At 39.2% G+C, this 16725-nt stretch overlaps 1 protein-coding gene across 1 annotated transcript in view; it reads left to right on the top strand.

Moving 5' to 3' along the window:
- MFAP3L (microfibrillar associated protein 3 like) overlaps positions 1 to 7661 on the top strand; it is a 27265-nt gene extending 19604 nt beyond the window's left edge. Inside the window, exon 3 of the mRNA XM_006770740.2 lies at positions 6179 to 7661. Coding sequence (XP_006770803.1) covers positions 6179 to 7158 — 980 coding nt within the window. The 3' untranslated portion in view covers positions 7159 to 7661. The remainder of the gene's footprint in view (positions 1 to 6178) is intronic.
- Positions 7662 to 16725: the final 9064 nt, after the last annotated feature.

The raw sequence follows: 16725 nt of genomic DNA on the forward strand, positions 1-16725 counted from the left end.
AGTGAATGTTGTGTTTCATTTATGTTCATTTAAACACTCACTGGAATTCTCACCATCTGAAAATTTTTAAGTTGGTTTCAGGAAAATAACTTCCTTGTTTTGGCAGATTGAACTCTTCCTTCTTGAATAGCATGAACACGAGGAGGGAGCTTAAGAGCCTGAGTATCTAAATGGAGTTGTGGACAGTTTTAATCTTCTTATATCACTCACTGGGGACACAGACGAACTGTACGTCAGTTTGTTGACACATCCACAGACATCTCTATGGCAAAAGAAACCCTTCTCTTCTAATACGTAATTTGAGGGAAATTCTAAGAGCTTAGCATTTGGGTATAATGTTAATTTTTAATACTCAGTGATCCATAGGAAAAGCTGGGAAGATTTAAGATTTCCATAGACATGGTATTTGGAGAAAAGCTGCAATGACAGTGTCTTTGTTGGTTGTGCTCTCACTTTCCTTGGGGTTCTTCAGTCCTAGAAGGTGTTGATGCAGCTTATCTCTGTACAGCACGACCTGGGTCAGAAGTTGTTTGCATGAGCGACCGTTCTGATCTGGTACCGTATATTGGTTTTACGTCAGATCACAATAACCCCTATACCATAGAAAGTCTTGATGTTTACAGGTTTAACTGTAGTCATACGGTGCTGTTGATCCACTTCTCTGATTGCTAGACAGTCTTCCTGACACTGTCCTATTGACACGATGTTGTGCTGTCTTGAGTGACTTTCCCTCCATGTGTGCATGCATGCCCCAGGGTGGCATAGAGATACCAGGGCACCCACATTCCTGGATGGGACTGTGGTGATGGCTTCTCCCAGAGAATGCTGGCAGGGGAGGAAAGCTCTAGAACTATGTCCCTCGAGAGAAGGACCTCTCGAAAGAAGTATTTTTCATTACTTTGATTTTCTTGCATTCATTAATGTTTTCTCAATCAATCTAGGCTTGCCTGAGTTGAAGAATTTCAAGTCTAAACGTGACTCATAGGTTACATTCACTTTAAATTTTGAGGATTCCTCCAAATCAACCTTCCAAAGGTTTTTAGCCACCCAACTCCCACCTGCAGTGTGGGGGAGTGTCCCTTTCTCTATTCTCTTGGAAACATAATGTATTCTCAATGTCCCGCCCCCCCCGCTTTTATTTGGCACTCTGAAAAGTGAAAAAGTAATGTTATTTAAAATTAATCCCTTTAAATTTTAATTATAAATCACTGGTGGTTTTTCACACTTAGATACCACTTGCATTTCTTTTTTTCCCTGTGACTTATCCATTCACATCTTTTCCCCATTTTTTTTTTCTTTTGGGTTGGCCCTTCTGGATTATAAAAATGGTGTGTCAGCTACAGGAGCGCCCACTGATTTCCCTCTTTTACTCATGTGCTTCCCCCTCACACCAAGCATCCTCCCCACCCCCCCACCCCGGGCCCGCTGTCCTTAAAAGTCCTTTCTCTTGACCCTCCGTGCCTGCACCACCCCAGCTGGTCCTGGTCCTGGTGAGTTCCTCAAGCCTCTCTAGGAAGCCTGTCCCCACTGTTCCCTTCCCCAGCCCCTGTCCTGTGCCAGGGAAAACCCAGTTATTTATTGGAGTCTGTGTGCCTCTTTGGTTTGGATGGTTTTCGCAGTCAGACATCATCTTTGCATTTGCACAGTCTGGTGTGGAAGCTGGTCTATAAACAATGTATTCAACAATCGTTACTGAATGCATGAACAAGATTTAAAAAAAAAGATCGCTGCCTTCTAAAGATGTCAGCTTTGTTGTGCAGCTTAGCGCACACCACAGCTCAGCTAAGAAATAACATCTGCTATCTTTTCTCTTTGCAAAGAAGAGACTGTCCCCACAACACTTCTGTTCATGTGTGGGTGATTTTCACGTGTGATTCTAGTGCTTGGAGTTTCTTGGGGAAGACTGTGACAGGTTCTGTGCAAACGCTAGCCTTTCTGGCTCCTTTTTTCCAGTCTCTTCCTGCTGCGTGTGACAGTGTTTTAGCCTGACCTTCAGATGACACTCGAGGACTGGAGTGAAGAGGGGGGATGGAGGAAGGGTGTTTCAGAGCGGGAACTACAATTTGAGCAAAGCATTGGGGGGACGTGAACTACCATCAAGAAGGTTCGGGAATACATGCAATCTTTTACGTTCAGAAAGTAATGGTTCAACTGCTGTTTTATTTCCTCTGAAATCATTGCATGTAGAACTGACAGCATCAGCTGCTGACATTTTAGATGTGTGTTGATGCTGAAGTGATGCAATGTAATGAAAATGCAGCACATCCCTTCGACATTCCCTCTCAATTACAGTTTTAAACACACGGGGCAGAACAGTGTATACCTGATTCAAATGTATAGCTCTGTGGGTGTTAGTATTTCTTTAACTTTCTGAACAGCTTAAGTTGGGACCGTTCCAGAAGGAGTCTTGGGACAAGGTCTCTATAGGTGAATGGCTCCATGCAGCACAGAAAATGTTCCCAGGATGATCCCAGCTGGGCAGGTACCTGCGGCGATTCTGCATGAACCTGGGCTCCAAGCTGACGTAGGAGGACCCCCCAAGGTGGAGTTTGTGCCATCTTCATAGTTTCTAGGGGTCATATGGTAGTAGAACAAGCAGGAATCTTTATCACTAGTCACAGGTTAACTGAGGCTGAGGCATAATTTAAGTCCTAATTCCTAGGAAGGAATCAATGTATCAGCCTTTATAAAAGAAGCCAGACAGACCTACATCATCTTTGAGGTCCAAATCTTAGCTCTTCTGACAGTTTAGTCTTTAGAGAGGTAGGGGTGTGTGTGTGTGTGTGTGTGTCTGTGTGTGTGTGTGTGTGTGTGTGTGTGTGTTGGCTTCCAAAGACTTGCTTTGTGATCTGATAATAGAATGTTTAATCCAGGTCACACATTCATTAAAGCCTAAATGTAATTAATATCACATTAATCCATAAAATAAAGATGATGGTTGTTTCAAGAGGAATCTAGTAAAGGATACTAAAGGGATGTCTTGGTATCCTCGTCTTAGATTGGAAACAGGAAATTGCTGGCAGGTAGAGATGTGGTCCCAGTCATTTAACTAGGGTGTTGCAGCTCAGATTATAGGTAATAATTCAAGTGTTTTAGGATCATAACATAGATTCATTTTGTCATAGTTTATAGTTAAGCAAATATAGTCACTTCACAGATACATAGCCAGGTTTCAGAATTCAAGAACAAACTAAATTAATGATTGAATAAAGTATATAAAAGATGTTAGTCTAAAGACCCACTGCCCTGGACTAAGAAGCAGAATATGCTCCTAAGTAAATATCTACTGAAAATCTGCTTTCCCCCAAAATGAGCCACAAATGTCACCTACTAAGGTTGTGTTTAGTTCCAAATTGTGCCTCTTTTCACAATGTGAAAAGAATCTTCTGAAATGTCTAAATTCTAATCTGCATTGAATCACTTGGGTCCAGAATAAATACATGTCAATACACAATTACAAATATGCTTGAAAAGAACTATGAAATTTATGCTCAGAAACATCTTTAAATACCAGAAAGCACGGGCATGTTGTAAACAAAAAATATTGTTGCATTTCATTTGTCTGTAACAAAATACAATATGACTAAAACTATTATGTAGGTGCCAAGAGAAGGTTGTTTATATTACCACTAGAGGCCCGGAACACAGATTCATGCACTGGTGGTGTCACTCAGACTGGCCTGTGCCCTCTCGCAATCTGGGGCCACTCGGAGGATGTAGCAGTGCGTGAAGCGGCAGGCAGCCTGGGAGGAGCCCGAGCGCACATGGCTCCTGCTCATCCCGGCCCTGCTGTGCCTGCCGCCACCGCTTGATAGCGCTGCTGAGGAGGCAGGAGAGGCTTGTGCCACTGCAGCTGTGCTTGCCAGCCACGAGCCTGGCTTCTGGCTGAGCAGTGCTCCCACTGTGGGAGCGCACTGACCACAAGGGGGAAGCTCCTGCAATGAGCGTCTGCCCCCAGGTGGTAAGTGCGCATCATGGCAACTGGTTGGCTGGTCGTTCGGTCGCTTAGGCTTTTATGTATATAGATTAGCTGCCTGCCTTCCTAGCTTAGTGTTCTTTTCTGCTTTTGTTCTTCGGCACCCAGATTTAGACTACTCTATCTTTATATTTACAGATTAATTCCTCCATAAAAGGAGTGGCACTGGGGAGGTTAGGAGATGAATGAATTGATTCTAATCATTCCCCAAACAAATAACCTCACCTCCCCACCCTCTTCCCTGTTGTATTTTCTTACAAATAAAGGAAGGTAAATGTATCACCTATAATTCCTGGAGCCCAGTGCCTTCCATATCTATAATAAGCTTTCAATCAACTAGAGGTGTATTGCTTTGTTTTTGGGTTTTTTTTGTCCCCTAGGCCTGTTGTAGTCTACTCTTATGAAACAAGCAAATTGTAAGAAAATTATAATTTCCCTTGCCTCCTATTGTTATACATTTGGGTAAATCTGCAGTAAAAGTATCAAAATTCAGGTTCAGGGAATGAAAGGGGTGGAAGGCTTGCCCCTACCCCATGTGAATGAGAGAAAATTTCACAGACCGGGTGCTAGGCTTTTTTATTCTTGCACATTCACAGAGACTGAAAATTTCGCTAGATTTTCCAAACCAGTGTTTTCTACTCTTGGGGTAAATATACTGGCTGAATTGTTAGAAAAGGGTTAGTCAGGGACACCAGGAACTGCTCTTCACAGATGTTCTTTCAGAAAGCAAAGTAATATGACAGCATCCACTAAGAGCATCCTGCCAGATTCCCCAGGGCTAGCAAGTCAGGGACTGCGGCCCCCAGGAGGCACCTCACCACTCCTGCCAGCTCCCTTCAGAATGTTCCTTGGACTGCAGTCACCATGTGGTAGCAGAACAACGGTGGAATATAGAAGGCCCTCTGTTGCCTTGTTCCTCAGTCCCTGGTCATGTATGTGCTCACTAATTTTAAAAAGGAGCATTTTGCTTGTTGCTTTTGGGAAATATCAGACTCTTAATTAGAATTAAAAGTCATTGCCAGGAGGGAAGAAACAAGTAAAAAGACTATGCAATAATAGGTACTTAAGAGGAAACTACATGTTAAATGATCCAGTCTCTCAGGAGAGGTCCTCTAGCTGGCTTGGGGAACTAGAGTGCTTTTATGGAGAAGTATGTGCCTGCTCTGTTCCTTAGACCTCCCCCAAGGCCTAACCTGGACCCTCCCTTCTCTATAGGACAGTGTAGATGGGTAGAGATGGGATTACAGAAAGGCTCAGATCCAAGACCCACAAGTCAAACCTAGTATCATGTTGTCCAGGGGTCCTCTGACCTATGGATATACAGGCAGACTAAGAATTAACCCCAACTAAAGAGTTTTGCCCGACTCAGAACCTCATTCACAAGTCAACACTATGTCCTTTCCAGGCCAGAGAGGGAAGTATTTCTGTTATCAACATGCATTCTCTATCATGTGAGGCTTATTTTCAATTTGATGAGTCTATCATTTATTTGAAAGACTAAAACAAAATGATACTAATTCATACCCAGCCTCCAAATCTTCACATTGTTAGCTAATAACTTTAAGTAGTATGGATAATTCATTGTAGATTCTTAAAATTAATGACATAATCATGTTCTAATCAACGGCGGTCACACAAGGACAATTTCAATGTCAAATATGAGCAACCCAGATAAATAATATAACTTAATTGGATTTACTCCAGATTTTATGTTGGTCCTAAACTACTTGATATTCTGAGAAGCATTAAACTCTCCAGTGTTCAACAGAGTCATGCTCACAGGCAGGTTAGAAAATCAGATGCTACAGTGAAGGAATTCTCTAGTAAGAACACAGTATTTTCCACATGGCTTATTTTTCTTGTTTTTCACAGGATATGGAATTACATAGTATGCTTTGGTGGTTTAAGTACAGCCTCTTGAACCTGAGTTCATCATCTAGCTCTACTACTTCCAAACTGGTGATCTTGAGAACATGGTTTAATCTAATTGTGCCTCCGTTTTGTCATCCTATAAAGTATTAGTACCCATCCCACAGAGTTGTTGTGAAGATTAAATGAGTTTATACACGTCAATGTCTGGCACACAATAAAGGTTCACTGTTGCTATCATCAGTAGAAGATAGTTCTAGTAACGTGCAAGCTTGTAGCCACTTCAGTGGGAACTGTATGACCTTTTTTTGAATGTTCTCTCCCTTCCAACAGGAAAATGGCAGATGCACGAGGGCGGCCTCCTGAACATCACCAAGGTGTCTTTTTCAGACCGAGGGAAATACACATGTGTTGCCTCTAATGCCTATGGCATTGTGAACAACACGGTGACCCTGCGTGTCATCTTCACCTCGGGAGACATGGGTGTCTACTACATGGTGGTCTGCCTCGTGGCCTTCACCATCGTCATGGTCCTCAACATCACCCGCCTGTGTATGATGAGCAGCCACCTGAAGAAGACAGAGAAGGCCATCAACGAGTTCTTTAGGACAGAAGGCGCGGAGAAGCTGCAGAAGGCATTCGAGATCGCCAAGCGGATCCCCATCATCACCTCAGCCAAAACTCTAGAGCTTGCCAAAGTCACCCAATTCAAAACCATGGAGTTTGCCCGCTACATTGAAGAGCTGGCCAGGAGCGTGCCTCTGCCTCCTCTCATTATGAACTGCAGAACCATCATGGAGGAAATCATGGAGGTGGTCAGGCTGGAGGAGCAGGGGCAGAATTTTGTGCAGCACACGCCAGAAGGCCAAGAGGCCATGGACAGGGATGAGGTGTACATGATCCGAAACTCTCTGAAGCGAAGTGACTCCCCCACCGCTGACTCAGACGCTTCATCACTGCATGAACAGCCTCAGCAGATTGCCATCAAGGTGTCCATACATCCACAATCCAAAAAAGACCATGTGGATGACCAAGAGGGTGTACAGTTTGAAGATGTCAAAGATGAAGAGGACACAGAACTGTCAGCTGAACAATCCCCAGAAACTGTAGAGCCTTCTACAGATGAAACATCCACAGAGCTAACGCCTGAAGAGCCCACGCCTGTTGAGCCCATGGATGTTGAGCCCACGCCTGTCGAGCCCATGCCTGTTGAGGTATCAGATAGAGTCCCACCGCCTGCTCACCTGGAAACTACAGAACTGGCAGTGGCACATGAAAGAAACACCTGCATTATTTATGAAAGCCATGTCTAAAATCAACTCTGAAAAGCTATGCATATTAAGAAAATCAGGGGCTGCTCCTCGTAGTCCAGATGTAGTACGCACTTGCCGCTAAGCCTTACAAGGAGACTCTCATCCCCTAGATAGGAGTGATGCTATTGTAGAAGGGGAAACACCTGTGTGCAGTCCTTGTGACTGGACCTTCCCCAGGAGAAAAGGATGCAGGAAACATCAGGGTGCAGGATTGATGCTATTGTCCAAGTGATACAAGTTTTAGAGACGATTCTCTGCCAAATACCTTCACTGGTGATGCCCTTTTGGCAAAGAGTACACTACTGTAAGATAAATTTTGAGTTCAAGAGCCCTATCCAATGCACACTGCATTGCTTTTCTTTCTAAAAAAAAATTACAGGTCTGCTACAATAGCAAATGCACGTATATGGGTTTGTTGCACTTTCTTCTCAGTCTTTGTTCCTTTCACTGTTCCTTAATAATGGAGTAGTTGTTGTTATATTAATACTAATTGCTCTTTCTGATTTGGTCTTCTTTGTTCTTGCTTTCCCCTAGAACATTTACCTCAGAGGCGTTGGTATCAGTCTACCAGTACCAGGGCTGATATCTACAAGTCATTTATAATGTTCCAGAGTAGTCACTAGACTCCTTGTTTTTATTATTCCCAAGGCCTATTTTCATACCTTGATTTTTACTTGTTTCCAATGAAGCTGCTGTAAGTGAAACAGAAAAACTTTGCCCAGGAACAGCACTTTAATAGCCAAATGAAAACGTGTTTACCTGTCCGATTCTAAGAGCCTTTGTGTGAGCTCAACTGAAGTGTGGTGGTGGTGGTGGATTATAAAAGGTTGAGTATACTCATAATAACCATGAAAACTGCTGTTTTTACATTTAAGTAACATCATCCTCCAAACAAAAACTGATCTTTATCTGGAAAATTTATTGCTTCCTAAGTCAGAGGCATTTGATGAATCCCTGTAAGGTTGTATAGTATTAGCTACCCAGAAGGACTTGCAGGGAAGGATATCCTATATAATAAAGAGCTAATATGCTAATTAAACCAAACAGCAGAACGACCATCCAGATGACCTCCGGACAACCGTCTGGACGACCTTCCAGATGAAGCTGGGGCTGTGAGGGCCGAGCCCCTTGCATGAATTTCATGCATAGGGCCTCTAGTATTATAATAGTATAGGAAACTGTACCATCAAATTTCATGCCAAAAGTATTAAATTAATTTTTAATCTCACAAGAAAGCAGTAATATGCAAGGCACAATGATATCATAGACAAAAGACAAAACTAGTCATCCAAAGGCCAACACCTTACCTGACCGTGCCAATAACCAGCTGCCTGGCTTTGGGCAAGTCTGGGTTTGTTTCCTTATCTGTCAGAGGCGGAAGATTTGGTGAGTTCTGAGCACCATTTAAATAGTCTCATTCTCTCACAGAACCAAACCAATACTATTATCCTTATCCTTTTTCACAGTTACTTTAAAGATTTTCATTTGTATCTCTAACATTGTTTATGCTGCATTACTTACTCAGTAGTAAGTATGATTTTCAAAAATCATAGCATTTTAAGTAAATTGTGGATCTTTTCCCTCCCTTCCCCCCCAAATTAATCATGTGACCACTTCTACAGTTTAGATTTAATCATGATGAGAACAAGTGGTGTTATTTCATTTTTACTTAAGAGCAGGGAGACACTAACCTTACAAGCAGTTATAAGGGTCATGGCTGATGGGGTCATGACATCGGAGATTAGTTACATGGACCACACTGGTAATGAGAGAGCAGATGCAGATGTTTAGTCCTTAATCTATCACTCTCTGGATAAGTGACCTTGGAAAGTCCCCTTCTCCATTCTGGGGTTTAATCTTTTTACTTACAAAGTATAGGGGTTGTGCTCACAAAATCTCGCTCATACATTTAAAGTTTTATGGAAAGTTTGTAATCTCTCATGGTGGCCCCCATAGCAAGAGACATGCAATATTAGGAGCAAAAATGGGTACATGAGATTGGATGCTTTTGCTGTCCAAACTTTACAGCAAATGTCTCTAGCTCTGTAGCGGAAGGCAGTAAGTATGGCTTTAGGAATGGCTTTGACAGTTTTTTTTACTTATAGATACCTGATGTTGAAGGCAAACTCACAAGATGTGGAGTTTGATCAGACATCTCTTAGTCAGGAATGAACTGTTGGCATCTTGGGTGGTCACATAAAGAAATTAGTAGTGAGCAAACAAGAGAAACCATGACTCCTGATTGGGCTCTCCTGACAGGAATTTTATGTATTTGGGTGCAGAAAAGTTTTATCTCCAACTCTCACTTGTTATAGAGGTCAACAAATTCTTACCAGGGATCTGTATGCCCAAAACAATAGAGACTTAAGCTCACTTTGGGGTATTGGGAGAACTGTTTCTCAATGTATTCAGTTTTCATTCCACCCAAACCCATGTGCATATTTCCACATGAAAATTGCAGGAGAAGACATCTATTTCGTCTAGACATTGATTCAGGGTAAAACGTTTAAAATGGGCAAATTTTTTTATGAAGTAGGAGCAGAAATGTGTGACCAAAGAATGTTTCCATTTTGCTTTTAGCTTCTTTAGACTGAGGAGATTATATAGATTTTCAAAATGTTCTCCCTCTTTAAAGCATCAAAAAGCTCTTGATATAATAATAGCCAACCTAAAGGGAAATTAGCTTACAACAGAGATTTCTCCTCCCAGAAATTCTACACTCTTCCTATCCATCCTATTGCTTCTTACAAAGGGAGAAAGGTTTTCCTGCTAGAATATGAAATGTAGATGACCTTGTGACTTTCAGCTGATTTTCAAAGATAAATAACTGCTCAGATTCATAGAGATATGGCTGTGTGTGTGTGTGTGTGTGTGCATGCGCACGCGCATACACAATACACATGTCAGACTCATTTGGGCAGTTTTAAAAGCTTAATACCAAATCCCAAGCCATGTTCCTTGGGTTGTATGTAGTCATTCTCAAAATCAAACAATTTCTGGTTTCTGAGACATCTGGTTATATCTCTGGCAATTTTTTTCTTGAAATTCTAAAAATAATTCAGATATGTATGCATATTTAATTCACTTAGGTGATCTGCAAACTTGGATGGTATTTATTGTAAATGGGAAAAATTTATAATGAAAAATCTATGTAATTTATAGTGGTTTTGTTTAATATATTATATTTTCATATTGTTAGGGCACATCTACTCTTCTCATCTTTTTGTATATCATACTTAGTAAAAAGAAAAACTAATACTTGACTAAAATCTCTAGGAACTAAATGTGATGCCTAATCTATAGAAATCACTCTGAAAATATGTGAATGTTCTCACCCATACCAAGCATTATTATGTCGCCATTACATCAAGAATGATCTGTTTCAGATGCTTACAAGCATTCCTTTTTTTTTTTTTTCCCCAAAACTATGGATTCTGGAATCCCCTTCCTTTCTTTTTCTTTTTTGTTGTTTGCTGAATTTTTAATTGTGTATGTTGTTTAAGCTTCCCTTTAAAGGGCAAGTGTGAGATAAGAAAACAACTTAATGGAAAGACAGAATTGAACTATGGCTCTGTAGATTCTTTAATGGACTGATAACCTGTTTTAAATCTAATGCTTGGGTTGTTATTTATTAGTGATCTAAGATCTGCTCACTTCTTTAATACATGAAGAAAATGTGAGGCACAATGAATACTTGCATGTTTTGTATAGGCACACTCTCAATGTGGTGCAGCCAACACAAATCTAGTTCACTATAGAAATACCAATCCCAACCACGGGAGGAACCGTTTTACAAAGGCAAATCTGGCATCTTTTATTCGCAAATGGAAATATTGTGTCAGTGTTGAAATTCTGAAATGGTTCTGCTAAAGGGGGGATTTCCTCTCAGTGTTTCATTTGGTAAGAAAATGGAGCATTTAACTCTTCTTTCAGATACTCTATTTTATACTCAGCACAGTTCAACTACTGACCTGTACCTATCTTCCCATATCCTTTTAGCAATCCCTTAAGATTATTATTCCTTTTCTACTAGATTTTTAAACTAATTTATTGTACTCTTTAAATACCTACCAGATCTCATTGTATATTCCCACACATTTTGAACACCTGATAACTTTAAGATATCAGGTGCTCAAAATATTCATTTTTATATTTACCTATTCATTTAAACGCCCTTCAGTAGACGACAACATTCATTTTCCTAATGCTTTTCTTAGGGCTTCTACAATGATTAATCTAATTTGGATTAAATAAATCAGGGGGGGGGAGGGATCAAGTAAAATAGAATTGCTTATTATGTTTTCCAAAGGACTGAGGGTTTGTTATACAAGAAAATATCATAAGAGGTTGGCAATGATCTTTATGATTCTATAGAGATATCATTTTAAAGAGGCTAATACTTAGACTACCACAATCAAAATTGAAGCTTTAAAGAATATAAAACTATAAAACAATTAACTCTAAGAATATTTTGGCATGAATTATTTTTTATTTAACCTGTAACAATAGCCTTCAAATGTATCTCTCTGACACCATAGAGCTGCCTATAGTGAGTTAGAGTCTAAGAAGACACTTGTATTTCTGTTTGGTTTGCTGTATATCTATTTCTGCATATCCTGTATTAAAATTGGAAAGTAAAAAATTTACCTGGGGTAAATGTCAAACTGGCGATTTTGTGAACTATAAATGTTCAACCTTTTAAAAGTAATTTAAATATGGAAACAAATGACTGATATTTAAGTTGATGTTATAGTAGAAAAAACAAACAAACGTGATTCATCCTGTATTTTGATTGTTGCTTTAATAAAGAGTTTGCACAGGCGTGAGGATGGTTGTATTGTGTCCCACCTAAAGGGCATTTCATTGTGGCCTGATTTACTTTTTGCAATGACATGAGATTTATAGTCAATTATTTTCCCTACCTTCTGTATCTGCAGCTTATCTTGGGGCAGGGTGGAGGAAGGAAAAATGAAATAATTTTTACTTAAAATTACCAACTATCCAAATTCAGAAACATTAACTTCATCCTAACAAACTTCATAGCAATTTACTTTTATCTATATCAAGACATAATTTTTAAAAAATATATTTTATTGATTTTTCTACAGAGAGGAAGGGAGAGGGAAAGGGATCGCGAGTTAGAAACATCAATGAGAGAGAAACATCGATTCAGCTGCCTCTTGCACGCCCCCCACTGGGGATGTGCCCGCAACCCAGGTACATGCCCCTGACCGGAATCGAACCTGGGACCCTTGAGTCCGCAGGCCGATGCTCTATCCGCTGAGCCAAACCAGCTAGGCAAGACATAATTTTTGACATGTTCAAGCTTACTGAAGAGAATCCAGAAAGATCAGGAAACTCACATATCCAGAACTTTCCATGGGAGTAGGCATGAGTAATAGGTCTGCCATGAACATCTAGACAACACCCAATCCAGGCCAAATCTAAGAACATGCTAAGTATGTTGGTTCCTTTGACTATCAGTAAGCTTCAAAAGCTGAATTCCACTCAGATGAGACACACAAGCAAAACAAGAAAGGAGACTACTGAATGGGAAAGTAAGGCACATGACAAGGGTAGAAAGTATTTTACTGTGAACTAAAGATGCTAAAGAAGTTACTGAGCGAGTGATACAATAAACCATGCATATAACTAACCATCCATAGGTTCTCTCAAGTGATAAAAAGGGTTTAAGACAGCGGTTCTCAACCCTTTCGTTGCCTAAGACTATCGGAAAACACATATATAATTACATACTGTTTTTGTGATTAATCACTATGCTTTAATTATGTTCAATTTGTAACAATGAAAATACATCCTGCATAACAGATATTTACATTACAATTCATAACAGTAGCAAAATTATAGTTATGAAGTAGCAGCGAAAATAATTTTATGGTTGGGGTCACCACAACATGAGGAACTGTATTAAAGGGTCGCGGCATTAGGAAGGTGGAGAACCACTGCTAAGGTCTAGTTTTAAGTCACCTCATTCAAGGATTTTCTGTTCCTGCCAGCAGGGTGCAGTCTTTTCCTCCCCTGCTCACAGACTCTACTTCAGGGAGGGACATCTGTTTTACCTCTAATCAGCATGCAGGTTGCAGGTTCAGTCCTGTGCTCTCTCACAACAATCTCTCTCTCTCTCTCTCTCTCTCTCTCTCTGAAAATCAATAAAAACATCATCAGGTGAAGATTTTTTAAAAAAAAAAAAGGAAGAAAAAAATCTCTGATAAATAGAGACCTCACTACCTCATGCAGCAGCATATTCCATTGTTGACAGGTTTTAAATTCTGAGTAAAAAATCTTAAAAGTAGTATCACACTGGTCCTTGAGCTAGCTGAAAGCATGATTTAGTCCTACTATGATAAAATTGTCTCTTTTGCCCTGGCTGGGTAGCTCAGTTAGTTACAGCGTTGTCCTGATATGCCAAGGTTGTGGGTTCGATTTCTGATCAGGGCACATAAAGAATCAACCAATGAATGCATAAATAAGTGAAACAACAAATCAGTGTTCTCTCTCTGTCTCTAAAATCAATAACTAAAAATTTTAAAACAAAATAAAGTTATCTTTTTACTGTCAAGATAATTAAAATTATAAATGTATTCATAGAAAAGAGAGGATTACAAATATTGGGGGTGCTCCTGACAATACTACATTAATTACATGACATGTGACATTCATTCTTTTGTGTGAATGGTTTCTGCCAATTGGTCTTAGAGGAAGAAGTCAGGTGCTTCCTCCCAATACCTAGACCCCTCCCCCAGGATGCCCTAAGGCTACAGCTCATTAAATAAAGGATGGTTCAACAAGCCAGAACAAAAAGGAAAGAAGCAGCAGATTTGATGCCTTGGTGATTATGGTTTTGAAGGACATTAGAATTGACATACTGAAAGAAGTATATGTAGGTGTTAAGTAGAATATTGAGGTATTTTTGAATAGCATTTGAATGAGAGCCAACACCAATTGCATTTACACTATTAGGGAAAATGAAGACTCCAAGGGTAAAAAGATAATTCTCCTAAAATACTAAAGAACTAATATTAAATAAGCTAAAAATATAAGTGAAGATTGATAAAGCAATATGAATTTTCTCTCCCAAAATAATTTTTTCACTACCAATGGAGTGGATTTTCTTTTAATTGACTCATATTTTAAGGTTCATTATAGAAAAGGAATCCAAGTGAATCATGCAAAGAATCACCTATGTATAGAAGTCAAAATTGGGGGACTTTTTGTGGTTTAGTGTAAATGATAAATAGCATCTATTTCTTGAAAATTGTCATGAGTCAGATAAAGCTGATACATATTGAAGACCTCTGACGTGATTAGCGCCTCTGATTTTATTATGATTGATTATTATGTTTGCAGGTGCTGCATACTTTTTCCATGTAGGCATTTGGTGGGTTGTACAAAGGTGGCCCAAAGCCTTAAGAAAATTCCTAATTCTAACCATCAAACATTTCACATGAAGTGGAGAGAAAATGACAAGTGTGTCTTAAGAAGATAAAATTCTGTCCCAGCCATGCAGATTTCCCTCTTTGACAATGGTGTTTCCTATTGAAATTCCCTGCTGGCATCCCCTCAGTGGTTTGGCCAGTGGACCAAGTTATACGCAGAAAGTAAAATGCTTGATTTAAGAATAGATTCTATGAGAAAATTGATCTACCATTTACTAGTAGTAGACACTTGATCAGTTTAACATAAGAGGTAAATTTTAATATTGGTGATGTTTAAAATTATTTTAAAACTGAAACATAAAAATTATGACCTGGCATCATATTCGTAGAAATGTCTTCATCTAAAGAAGAAATTTGAAATTGCAAAAACTTTAAATACATTCTATTTGTGTGTGAGGGGGCGGGATGATAGTGGATATGGGTATTATGTGGTCATTAAATTTTTTAATGTGAAGAATATAGCTTTCCTATTCTTTGTCCTTGCAATAATTATTGAGCTACATTAATATTTTTAAAACCCTGCCAGATACTGGAAAATAAATTTAACCCCAAATTTACGTATATATAATTCTTTATCATGTTACCTACTCTGTAGTAACTTCTCATTCATGATTGAGTTGAATTTTGCATTTTACTTTCTGTGAATCCTCTGAAATCGGAAATTGCTATGTTTCATTCAAGTTTACTATTCTCTATTTTACTTATCAAATATTTTACTCATTTTGTTTTTTTAATATATATGTATGTATTTCAGAAGGGAAGAGAGAGGGAGAGAGAGATAAAAACATCAATGATGCGAGATAATCATTGATCTGCTGCCTCCTACATGTCTGCTGGGGACATGTGCCCCAACTGGGAATCAAACCGTGACCTCCTGGTTCATAGGTCAATGGTCAATGCTCAACCATTGAGCTACACCAGCTGGGCCATTTTACTCATTTTCAACCAATGATTTACAACATGATTACAAAAAAATAACAACAGCTGGATGATCTATGTCTTTATCTGAAGCTACAAATGGAAGTCTTGTGCTCTGACACAAGAATAAGACATTTTTATTATACCACACTCACTAATAAACTGAATGTTTATATCCACCCGAAATTCATATGTTGAAATCCTAATCCCCAATATGATTGTATTTGGAGGGAGCCTTTGGTATGTGATTAGGTCATGAAGGCAGAGCCCTAATGAGAGTAGTATCCTTTTAAAAAAGATCCCATGGATCTCTCTGGCCCCTCATCCCATTTAAGGACATAGCAAGAAGATGGCATTCTTTGAACCAGAATGGATGCCAGATCTCACCAGACACCAAATCTTCAACATCGTGATCTTGAAATTCCTGGCCTCAAGAACAGTATCTTTCTTGTTTTAGCCACTTGCTCTTATTTTTGTCACAGCAACCCAAATGGACTAAGGTTATATAGTGGAAAATGACACAATAACACATCAAACATACAACATGTTTCCTTCAAGTCCTTACATAGAGAGTTGGATTACCTTTGAAAATATTATCCTTAGATTTTTTTAATCTCTTTTCACCACTCTTATTCAACATAGTACTGGAAGTCCTAGTCACAGCAATCAGATAAGAAGGAAACATAAAAGGCATCCAAATTGGAAAGGAGGAAGTAAAACTGTCATTATTCACAGATATGATATTGTACATAGAAAACTCTAAAGACACCACCAAAAAACTACAAGATTTAATAAATGAATTCAGCAATGTAGTAGGATACAAAACACCCAGAAATCGATGGCATTTTTATAAACCAATAATGAACTCCCAGAAAGAGAAGCTGAAAAAACAGTCCCATTTACCATTGCCACAAAACAGTTAAGATAGTTGGGAATAAACTAAAACAAGGAGTTAAAAGACCTATACTCAGAAAACTAAAGGACACTGCAAAAAGAGAGGAGGATATAAACAAGTGGAGAATATACCATGTTCATGGATTGGTAGAATTAGCATAATTAAAATGTCCATACTACCCAAAGCAACCTATAGATTCCATGCAATTTCTATTAAATACCAATGGCACATTTCACTGATTTAGAACAAATACTCCAAAAACTTATATGGAACCAAAAAAGGACCCCAAATGGCCAT

The sequence above is a fragment of the Myotis davidii genome, unplaced genomic scaffold (assembly GCF_000327345.1).
Source record: "Myotis davidii unplaced genomic scaffold, ASM32734v1 scaffold404, whole genome shotgun sequence".
In the NCBI taxonomy this organism is placed as follows: Eukaryota; Metazoa; Chordata; class Mammalia; order Chiroptera; family Vespertilionidae; genus Myotis; species Myotis davidii.